The 12486-nt window shown below is 35.6% G+C and overlaps 1 protein-coding gene across 1 annotated transcript in view; it reads left to right on the top strand.

Moving 5' to 3' along the window:
• Positions 1-260: 260 nt before the first annotated feature.
• The window catches only part of LOC124144323 (probable C-mannosyltransferase DPY19L1), a 48647-nt gene continuing 36421 nt past the window's right edge, over positions 261-12486 (top strand). The window contains exons 1-2 of the mRNA XM_046513681.2: positions 261-649; positions 7791-7815. Coding sequence (XP_046369637.2) covers positions 493-649; positions 7791-7815 — 182 coding nt within the window. The 5' untranslated portion in view covers positions 261-492. The remainder of the gene's footprint in view (positions 650-7790; positions 7816-12486) is intronic.

The following is a 12486-nucleotide window of genomic DNA, read 5'->3' as shown; positions in this document are numbered from 1 at the left end:
TCAGTGTGTTAATGAAATTTGAAATTTATTAATTTAATTTTTGCCATTATAACATTTCTTTATATGTTCTAATTTTAGTCTAGTCAGCAAAAATATTGCATTGTTGTGTTTTATTGTTATCCTCACAGCTTAAGTGGCTAGGTCAGGGGCAGAAAGACATGTTTTACAACGCAGTCATTCAACACGGAAAAGGCGACAGGCAACGCTATTGTGTCAACAAATAAACCGGTTATAGTTGTGTTCAGTGGGAAGTCATCGGGCGTAACCCACGCATGTCTTGCTTTGAGACGAGTGAACGAGCTATGCTGTGCTGAAAGTGTATCATTCATAGCTGTTCATGCAACATATAATTTGTAGCATTTATTGGTGACAGTGAAATGAGATAATATCACATTCAAATTAATACTTGTATATTTGTGAAGTCTGTTTGATGGATTAGATTGTAAAATATTGCGCAAGGAAAGTAGTATATACATTATTTGACGTTTCAAGATGGCGGGGAATCGACGGCAAGGATCTACCGGCGATCATCGTAGTTCGTTTAAGCATGGCAAAAGCAAGTACAACAGGTCTTCTGAGTCAAGAGAGAGAGAAAAGGAAAATGGAAACTCAACGGGCATTGTCTACAAACTGTTTCTTGTGGCTGTCGGTAAGTAATCGGCTTTTCAGGGATACCGGCATCATCAATTTAGACGAATCCCTGCAGCATGAAGGTACCGGTCTAGACTTATCGTCTGCTAGCTTGCTTAAGACGGCATCTGTTGTGTAAACTGGAGGATCTTATTTGCAGTTGATATTCCTAGTTTATATTTTAACTTTTATGAAATCTTTTCACTCTATGCTGCAAGAAATAGAGATTAAATATAAGCATTTTGATGAACTGGAGAAGCTATGTTGAAGTGTAGTGTTATTGTGATTAGAATCACCATGCCACTGTCTCTCGTTAATTATTGAAACCAATACACAAGCTTCGCTTATATTTTTCTTAAATTCAGAGGTATTTTAACATTGTGGTGCTTGCAATGCAATATTGTTATACTAAGCATTAAAGCCTCTTTTGGGGTCCTGTTATGAATAAATTCAAAGTGATTCCATGGCATTTGATTGACCAAGCATATTTTTTTTGCATTTGTTTCCATAAACCCCAAAATTAATTTAGTCCACACCCACAACTGTTTCCCAAATGGGTGATAAGAGAACGTCCGTCTGCGTGTCAAAATTAGTCACAAGTAATGCTGTGAAAAGTATTTTCCTACACTGAAATAACACAGAAGTTAACTGGAGATTGGCAAAAGTTGACAGGGTAGCACTTTAATGAATTCTACAATTATTGATACTGTAAAGACACTGTTCTCTTTGGTGTAACCCCAAACTGGGTGTATTCTACTCTCAGAGTAAGATGTTAGTTCCTATTATCATCCACCAATAAGTACCCTGTGATAATTATTATTATGGAAGTAACTACTTTCATGCAAACTTGTGTGGAGTAATCAATGGAACAAATTTCAAGGCTCATGTTGACCCCTGTAATAGACAAACCATGAGATTCTGTTGATTTTAAAAGTAGAATCAACGAGCGCCAAAGGTTGAGTCGATTCTACTTCCGGAGTCAACAAATTCAAGTGATTTCTCTGACTTAGACCATTTTATGGTTGATATATATTGTCTCTTTGATATTTATAATATATTTGTATCTGTTGCATTTCTGTAAAATACACATTCTGAATGGCCAGTGAATTCCTGGCTCAGATTTAAATACTAGAACAATAAGGTGACACCATCATAACGATTTAATCTGTCAAAATGCCCTTAAACCTGACCTTAAACATGCAGAAATCTCTTAAGATTTTTGGTAATCTTAATCAAAGAGAAAGTGAACTGTTTACAGTGGTTAAATTCATCTCAAGTATTCAGTTTTCACTTTAATACCATGCTTACCATGCATGAAACAAACTTATTATTTGACTTTCACATATTACAAATTTCGTTTTGTACAATAAGAAAATAAATATAATTATTGTATTTTATCGCAACTTCATATCATGTGATGTAATAATTCTACAGATTTATACAATAAGCACTGGCCAATACTGACAGCCTGATGTTTATACATTTTACATAATCAAAGCTAGTTATCAGAAATAGAAAGACAGCACACCTATATTGTTCATAAAGTCAGATAAAAGGTTTGTGTGTTTTCAGGAATCAGTAACCCATGCCACTCGTAATCTGAATTGTATTTTGAATAAAGTGTAGTTTCAGTCCTTTTGTACAGGTAATAAGCCTCTGCAAGAATTCAAACCTAATACTAGCCTACTAGCCTAAATGAGTGGATCTATGTTAAAGCTATCTAGATGGCTAGAAGAATTGCAGGCTTTTAAGACTGTACCGCAATATACTGTATTACACTTTCCAAACAATAGAAATTGCCATATTTTTACTGTGTTCCGGTATATTGGGTAAAAAGTAAACAACTTTATTATTATTTGTATTGTTTCAATCTAAAATCTGGGCAGAAATTCATTCACAAATGGTGTTTCCCTTTGAACATATAAATGGTTTAAAGTGATTTTTCTCTGATATTATCTCTCCTGTGTTCATGACAACAAACTGGTGGCGACTGACCATGCTGAGTAATATTTACTTCAGTATGTAGAAAATTAGATCTGCGTGTACAATCAGTGTCAATCACAGTCAAACTCTTTAGCTCGAACATATATTGCAATACGTATTCAGGGTTAGAACTAAACTCTAAAGCTTTACTAGCCCTGGTAAAGATAAGATGCCCTTGTAATCATGGTAATGTTAAAACAATGGGAAATTTGTACTAGCCTGAAGGAATTTGTACTCACCCTGGGCTAGCGGGTTGTGTGTTAAGTTCTAACCCTAAGTATTGGAATACAGATACCTGTACCACAATATATTGCCATACAATTTCTTTTGCCAATACACAGCCCTACTTTTGAAGGATTCCTTTTATGTTATCACTTTTCTAAACAGTAAATGTTTCAGGTTAATTTGAGACCCTGATCTGCCATAATCAAGAATTTTATTTTACATTTGAACTAGGGCACTATAAACATGATAAGGCGAATACGATTCGTATCACGAATATAGAGTAACGAATACGAATATTTATTCACAAATGTATTAAATGTTATATTCAGTGAAACAATAACAAAATAAATTATTTGACATGGTTTGTTAATTATTAATATATTAAGCTTTAATATACTTCACTTATCCAGGTACTAGTATCTGCTCAAATGCGACAATGACCAGTGACCACAATACTGTCAAATTAAATATTATAAGAGTATTGTCTTCAAAGAAATCTATGCATATAATATGTTCTTATGGACATTTTAGTACAGTAAATGAACATGATTGCATATCCATAGATATTCGATTCTAGTGGCTACGAATAACGAATTCAATTCATGAATGGATCGGTTTGATTCACCGAATATGTGAGTGAATCGTAACAGCCCTAGTGTTGAATGTTAATGATTTTTTTATTAGCCAGCAATATGAACACTGAAAAACAACTTTTCAAGCTTGTATTGATTATTATAATGTAGGCCATGTATAATAGTAGTATTAGTAGTTGAAGCTAGTATACCTTTGGTTCAAACACAAAGCCATTTACTGATAATGTTTAACACTGATATTAAACATACTGATTCGTATCTGACATGTGTTCTTTATTGTTGGGTAGAGGATACAATTAAAACAGCCAAAACAATATACATTATATACTTTTATTCAATATTTAATGAAAACATTGTTCCATTTGTTTTGTTTTGTGGCACACTGTATCATTCATCATGGTTGTTTTTGCTTTTAAAAAATATAGTACAATTATAGTTGTAAGGGTTAGTCCATAACTCAGTATGACTAATGCACTAGTTGTGTGGACTTCAATATTTTTAAAGTGTATTCTGGATTTACAAATGGAGCAATTCCGTTATTGAAAGTTTAGAATGTCTTTTTAAATCTGTGAAATCACACATGGTTCTAATTTTAGCCTTGAAAATGACTTGGTGGCTCACGTTTTGCAGCAACTATTGATAAGCTGACAGCAAACATTTCTTTTTTATTTTGTAATTGATTGGAACCTTGGTATGGTAAATAAAAACAGTCTTTTCACGAACACAGGGGTAGAAAGTGACATATTTAGTCCACTAGTCCTTTCAATGGTAACATATAGCAAAACCCTTAAAAATTACAAACTTCTGCTAGTCCTTGTGATATCTTAACTTTTGGGCAATTTGGCAAGGACTACAGGACTAGTGCCAATTTCTAATGCTGGAACAGTCATTTTTCTAACAGAAGTTTCATGACATTAAATGAAGAATAATAACAGATATGAACAATGCATAATTAATGTCAAGTGACATTTCCTTGTGGACTACCACTTTTACAATTACGCATCTCTGTAAGAATGTAAGATTATTTTTGCAGACTAGTGAAACTAAAAGTTAATTTCTAACCCTGTTAATAAATGGCTCTTAATTGTTCATCCATGTCACATTTTTTAAAATTTAGTTTTTATGTAAAATATTCATAATTCAGTGAGTCGTATTTCGGATTGATAGATTCAAGAAATGGGTTTTGAAAAGCTGGGTCACAATCACTGTGTCATTACAATCATTGCCTAAGGATGAAATAGCTAGAGGCAAAATGTCCGCCTTAGACAAGTGTATTATTAGGCTGGAGCCATGTTTGTTGCTCACATTAGGGATCATTATATTTATCGCAGTTCTCCAATCAAAACATTACTGCAAGAGAAACAGAAGTTAGAAGATTTCATGTTTATCATCAAGGTATAAGGATCCGTTAAAATGTTTGAACCGCTGCTGATATTCATAGAATGTTTTTTGAGTTGGACAAGGAGGTGATTGTTCTATTTATTCCTCTCCTTCTTTCTGTGATGTGTATCTCTACAGCTGGTCATGGATAAAGACTATCTGTAATATTTCTTCTGATTCAATATGCTGAAGAGCTATAATCATGATAATTTTGATTTTAACACTTTGTTAAACATTATGAGTGGCATGTGTGGTTTCTTTTTTTCTGACATGAATATTATGATGACGAGGAAGAAGGGAGTGAGTGAACTGGTGTTAGGTCAAATAATTGATTTAATTGACATCTTAGGCAAGTCTTTGACAAACAAATCCTTATGAAATATGTATACTCTTATTAGCATGATTATATATAAGTTTAAAAGAGGAAATTAAGCACCTGAACAGATTTCTTTTAAAAAAATTCATTTTTATTATGTATTCATCAAATATGGTATATACAGTATGTATAGCTGCATGACAATAGGCTATCTGGCTACAATTACATTTTATTCTATGAGATAAGCTTACCTAGCACACATGGCAACATATTGAGCAGGAAACAATCTGAAATGTCTGTTATATTTCATTGTTATTCCCTCCACCTACCAACCAGGATCTTTCACATAAAATCAGAGACCCATGAAGATCCGGGGTCTTCAGCAACCCATGCTTGCTGTAAAAGGCGACTATGCTTGTAGTAAGAGGCGACTAACGGGATTGGGCGGCCAGGCTTGCTGACTAGGAAGATGCATGTTATTGTATCCCAATTGCATGGCTTGATACTCATGCCGTAAATCACTGGATTGTCTGGTCCCGACTTGATTATTTACAGACAGCCATCATATAGCTTGAATATTGCTGAGTGCCGCATTAAACAACAAACAAAACAAACTAACCTGCACAGGGTTAGAAACTAACAGTTTTTGTCCGCTAGTCCTTAGGATACCTTTACTATGGGCAGTTTGGTAAGGACTACAGGACTAGTGCTAATTTCTAATGCTGCCTGCATGACAATAGGCTACAATTTTATGTTATTCTATAAGATCAGCTTCAGAAGCACACATGGCAACATATTGAGAAGAAAATAATATGAAATGTCTTTTTTATTTCATTGTTATTCCCTCCACCTACCAGCCAAGATTTGTCAGGTAGAAACAGAAACCAAATAAGTAAATAAAAGATCTCGCCCAAACTCTCCTTCACTTGTACGCTGTTCTTTCAGACCATTATTTACTCAAACTTCTCCGTTAGTAAGCTCTGTCAGTTACTGCGGGGGCAGCCATACCGAACTGCACTAGAAAGTAGGGCACAAAACACAAGCATGAGCAACATGACATGGATGAGAATGGGACCATTATGATAATTGCTACCAGTAATGATGGAATGGACTGCAGGCCTACCAAAGAAACCCAGGATAAAGCTACCAAACTATCGAATTGTACACACTTTAAACAAGAAGTAGCCACACAAATCAGCATTAGAAATTTCCACTAGTCCTTTAGTCCTTGCACTAGTCCTTTAGTCCTTGCCAAACTGCCCAATGGTAAAGGTATCATAAGCATGATAAGGACTTGTAGAGATTTGCCCTTTTTAAGGGTTTTGCTATATGTTATTATTATAAGGACTAGTGGACAAAAACTGTTAGTTTCTAACACTGCAAATTACAAAGTCAAAATTCCCCATAAAGTTTGCATCGTAATGATAAGAACCCAGCACATTTTCAATGGAACCCAGCACATTTTCAATGGAACCAAACATGGTAAATCATGCAGATTTGAGATTTTAACCATTTGTTGCAGTGTGCATCAATTGTTGTGTTTGGGTCCATTCAAATGTTGTAATAAGTACCAAGTGTGAATGCTTTGTTTTATGATATTGCTTTAAATGAAATCACAAAATACCTCTGAATTTAAGAAAATATGAACTTTTAAAAAATCGCAATTATGAACAAAGTACGGTAATTATTTTTCCCAGTTTGCCTGTTACAGGCCCTTAGTTAAGAATCCTAGATAAATCAGGGTTCACCCAGAGGTACTCACACTTACCCATACAGCACAATGTTAAAATGCCCAATTGTGTTTGAAAATGTATGCCTTTTTTCAAATTTAGGGGTTAAAAGCACAAGGCCCCACCCTAGAATTATCCCTGCTGGGTTTTTTTAAGTGATGTGGCAGGGGTTGATATTTTATAATCATAAGAACTTACTCAGAACCACCACCCATACATCTTGCAGAATTTCAGTGTGTTGTCGTCACAAATATAATATTCATGCCATACAACAGCTATGACCAAAACCAGTCTACTATCCCAAACTTGTCTCTTGGTATCACTTACAGGAGATTTTTAGTGGTACTATGTGGACCATTATTATCTGAGCTTACTACAAGACAAAACAATAGTGAATACTTTACTTTAGAGTATGGGCTACATCAGTGGCTAAGGTTGCGCACGTTTACAATTTACTGCAGAGCTCCAGATAACTTCTTGAGCAATTGAGTTTTCACTCTAGGGTTTCTATTTTAATTGGGTTATAACATTTTTCATATGGTAACCAATATGTTTGCACTCATCTGTTCATAACTCTATTGGTCTTTTCCCCCAAAGTGTGAACATTTTAAGATTTAAAACAAAAATGAAATGATGTTTTAGTTGTATATAACCATGATAACTGTTCTAAATATATAGGCTTGACTCGGAAAGTATATTAGGTCGTAATTGTGCTTCGGAAATCAGCAACTTTGTACGCATGCTGAAAAATCTTTATTGGGTATTTACGCGTGCTGTTTTTATACATTTGAGTTTTTTATTTAATGCATGCGTTTCTGTACGCTTGAAAGTAATTGGTTTCTGAATATTTTTGGGAGGTATTTTACGCAAATACGCTGCTTATCTGTAGCTCTGTACTGGTATTGTCTACATATGTGCTTTATTCTGTTTCAGCCATTGGAATTGCTGTCACCCACAGGTAAGCACAGCCTACCTTGCTGCTAGATGTGGTATTGATGGTATTGATGGGGGTTGTTGTTTTCTAATCACCTTTTTAAATTAAATTTTGTTGAAAACATTGGGTTTGTGGTTGTAATGAAAATATGAATATTTTGCGCAAAACATTTTTTAATGCGATTTCTTAAGAGAATCGTTGGTCATGGTAGATAGCGAATAGATTAAGAAATGTTTTGGGAACTGACTAAGTTACTTCAATTCACTGTCCTAGTTTGATTTTTTATATACTTTATTCATTATTAAAAATGGCTAATAGTGTCAGAAGAAAGGTCTGTTCTGCAAATTTTAGTTTATTCACATTTCTGGAGGTTTGGAATGGTTAATTAATTAATTAAAAAAAACTAGACTATTATTTTTCAATTTAATTATACACGATATGCTTAGTTCAGTATCGATATGCATTGTTACTGGGTCAACAGTCTGGTACTGGTTGACATTGTGGCTGTGAAATCCATTATTCAACCAGATGTTGTATTCATGGTAATACCTCCATGCTGACCCAGGTTAGAATTGATCTTCAGCAACCCATGCTTGTTGGAAGAGGCGACTAACGGGATCAAGTGGTCAGGCTCGGTGACTTGGTTGATGCATGTCATGTATCCCATTCCCAATTGTGTAGATCACGGCTCATGATGTCAATCACAGGATTGTCTGGTCCAGTTATTTGTAGACTGCCGTCATATAGATGAAATATTGCTGAGTGCCATGTTTAACAACAAACAAAACAATCATGGTAATAAGGTTGGGCGTCCAGATCCCCAGCAACCTATGCTAATCGTGAAGATAGTGGTTAGAATAGGTCTTGACCAACCCATCCTTGTAAAAGGCAGCTATGCTTGTCGTGAGAGGCGACTAATGGTATCGATGGTCAGACTTGCTGACTTTGTTGATGCATGTCAATTGTCATCGTATCCTAATTGCATAGATTGATGCTCATATCACTCAGTGGATTATCTGGTCCAAACTTATATTTACATCCTAGGGTCATCGTACATGATCATTCTCATAATATCAGTCACTGGTTTGTCTGACTTAATTATTCATGGACTGCCTCCATATAGGTGGAATATTGCAGAGTGCGGCATTAAACAACAAATTAAACATTTAATAAGACCACAAAATAAGACCACACCATAGTTTGATTGAAGGCATTTATCTTCTAAACATTAAGTGGAGTTATGTAGATTTTTTTTCTGAAACATTCTGGAAATGATTTTTTTCCCACTTATATTCTATGTATCCTCCTATTGGTATTTAAGCAAGGAAAATCAGTAAACTGAGTTGGATGTTTTCACTGAAAAATGTTAATCTTATTGTAAGCAAGTTATTGCAAAAATGTTGTACTGTGACTTCGTTCAGTCTTTATAGACAATAAATAATAAAAGTGGTGGTCTTGAACATGTTGAAATTAGTGGCAGTATATAATGAACTGTTTTTATAACCAGACAGTGAAATTACATGATTAGTAAACGTACTTCAATACAGATTTGTTGACATGATATTTCTGGTGTTATGTGTTTACAGTAATGTCTTTGTGTTGGGGAAAATACATCAAAACTCTTCAACCCTGTGTATAAGACGACACTCCTTGAAAGCCCCCTAATTCTAGGTACGAAATACTCACCTTATATATGGTACCTGGAAAATACGTAGCAGGTCATTTCAGCGACTGATGCATGTTTCTTTTAGCTGACTTGTTTGAACCATGCATACATAAAAAAATTCATTATGTTGACAGTTCATTAGCTGTATTTATTGTACATATTTTGTAAGGTTTGGTTTTGCAACCACAATATTTAGCACAACAATATTAGAGCAGCCTGAAAATATTGTTCCAAAATACTGTTACTATGAAATCATGTTTTTGTCCAGCCATTTCAGTTGTGAAGAGGGGGGGGTAAGGTAGCCTAGTGGTTAAAGCGATTGCTCGTCATGCCAAAGACCGGGGTTCAATTCCCGACATGGGTACAATGTGTGAAGACCATTTCTGGTGTCCCCCCAACGTGATATTGCTGGAATACTGCTAAAAGTGTCGTAAAACCATACTCACTCACTCACTCACTCACTCGATCACTCACTCACTCACTCACTCTCACCCAAACCCACTCACTCACTCACCCAAACTCACTCACTCACTCACTCACTCACTCAGTTGTGAACATATCCAAACTCAAGAATGCAAATATTTAATTCATGTTTTTGAGTAAAGCACATGCATTACCCAACCACACAAGCAATTCAAATAAGGGGATACCCCTGTGAATACAATCGCTACTGTGACAATGCAGAACTAGTGCTTCAACTTGCCAGACAGGATGCTTGACATGAGAGACTGGGAGGCCCCAGGCTATGTACAACTGGAGCAACCGTGATCACGATGATATAGCGAAAACTATGTGCATGGCTCTCTGTCATTTATTTAGCAGCATGATTTATGAATAATTTACAAGATTAATGACAGTTTAGAATTATTGCTGTATGCTGTGTATTTTTGGTCTTTTGTATCATTTGTCATCATTTGAAAGAGAAAAAAATCATTTTAAAATCATCTGAAAATGGAGTTTGGACGACTACCGGTATTCACAATTACTTGGTGTATTAATCTGCAGTACAACAGTTTCACATTGAGTCTTTACACAAACTAAGGAAAATATAGAGTCTACATTTTGGGTCTTTCATATTATTATAGTTAATCTGTCATGCCAAGGGAGGTCATTCTATATCAAGGTCACTATCAAGGTCAACATTTTATGAGCACCTCAACCATTTGCTTCTTATGATCATCAGAGTTTAGTACAATATACACTGCCAAATACCACACCCCTACAATAAGTCTGTTGCACAGGTCACAAATCAGGTGAAGTTAAGCAACGACAGTCGCGGGGAATCCTTGGTGACCGCCTTTCTAGGGCTTCAGTCCTGCCCCACACTGAAGCACATGTAACACATGTGACGTCTCCCTGGGCAAGTGACTTTGTTCGAATATGGGCCTCTGTTCACCCAGCAGTGAATGGGTACCAGGTAGGATGAGATGGCAATGTGGTTGTTAACCTTCTATTGCCTAACAGGCAGCTTGGGTTGTATACTCCCCAGGGAGCTGAGAATGATTCTTGAGGGCATATTGATCCAATAAGCTGGGTAATAAAAAGTGCTTTAAGCTTGTCCGTTAGTTGTGTGGAAATATGTGCAATATAAACGGACTGCTATTATTATTATTATTATTATTGTAGATTTCTGAGCACATGATGATCACAGGTACAGCATGCCACCATTAAAGTTGTGGCCTTCCCTCGATAAGGCACAGAGCTCTACCTTGAATATTAGTTCAGCTCTTGTAAATGTCTGGTGTGTGGAGTGATTAAGATTCAGAGGTATTCTGCACCTACCAGCACTGTGGACACATATCACATGTCTTGCAACATAGAAGTCAAAAACAGTGTGCCTAATCACAATTTCAACAAAACAGCTGTCATTTCATTAGTCACTTAATCTATCACATTACCATATGAGGAGATGGTTTTCAGGGCCTCCTTTGTATATAGCCATTCAGTTTATTTGTATGAAATGTTTATGTGAAATGTCCTGGTCGGTAGGTGGAACAACAATCAAATGAAAAACATGCTTCAGATTTTTTTCTTCTTCTTTATTTCTTTTCAAAACCGAAATTTAAAATGATGCTTATTGTGTTGCATTTTAACATATATGATGCACAATAATTGTTTTGTGGTAAGTAAGTTATTTACACCGAGCTCCAGATATGCTGTGTATTTACGCAACATATGCAAAATAAATCATTACCCAATTGATTTTGTATTGCTCATGTACAAATACACATGCTTGGACGCAACGTTAAACCCAATTTAACCTCACCTCACAAATACACATGATGTCAATCATATCAATAACTCATGGAATAACAACACCATCCGTAAGAACCCAAAGTAGCCTTTGTCTTTGCAGATCTTTATTTTAGAAATAAACACCCCTTATGGTTTATTCTCCCTGCAGTGTTTTATTGTATGATAGACAACGACCACGAGTCATTTATTTGTTAAATGAGAGATGAAAATTGTGTACAGCCTCTGTAAGGATGTTAATGATATGTACAAGCTTTATTATACCCCCGTCTATGAAGTAAATCGGGGGTATATAGCGTTCCGTCCGTCCGTCCTTCCGTCCGAGCTTTTGTACGGCCCATAACTTTTTAACCATGCACCCTAGCTTCACCAAACTTGCTACACACATTTACCACAATGAGTACTTGTGCCTTTTGCTAGCTTGAAGATTCTGAACTTTTTAATTTTTGCCTTTTCCATGGAAACATTAGAAACTTAAACTTTTAGGGTGGGTGTTTTGTACGGCCTATATCTTTTTAACCATGCACCCTAGCTTCACCAAACTTGCTACACACATTTACCACAATGAGTACTTGTGCCTTTTGCTAGCTTGAAGATTCTGAACTTTTTAATTTTTGCCTTTTCCATGGATACATTAGAAACTTAAACTTTTAGGGTGGGTGTTTTGTACGGCCTATATCTTTTTAACTATGCACCCTAGTTTCACCAAACTTTCTACACACATTTAACACAATGAGTACTTGTGCCTTTTGCTAGCTTGAAGATTCTGAACTTTT

This window comes from Haliotis rufescens, unplaced genomic scaffold (genome assembly GCF_023055435.1).
Source record: "Haliotis rufescens isolate VD_foot unplaced genomic scaffold, xgHalRufe1.0.p SCAF_37, whole genome shotgun sequence".
NCBI lineage: Eukaryota > Metazoa > Mollusca > Gastropoda > Lepetellida > Haliotidae > Haliotis > Haliotis rufescens.
Note: the sequence above shows the minus strand (reverse complement) of the source record. Positions and strands in the feature narration are given on the sequence as shown.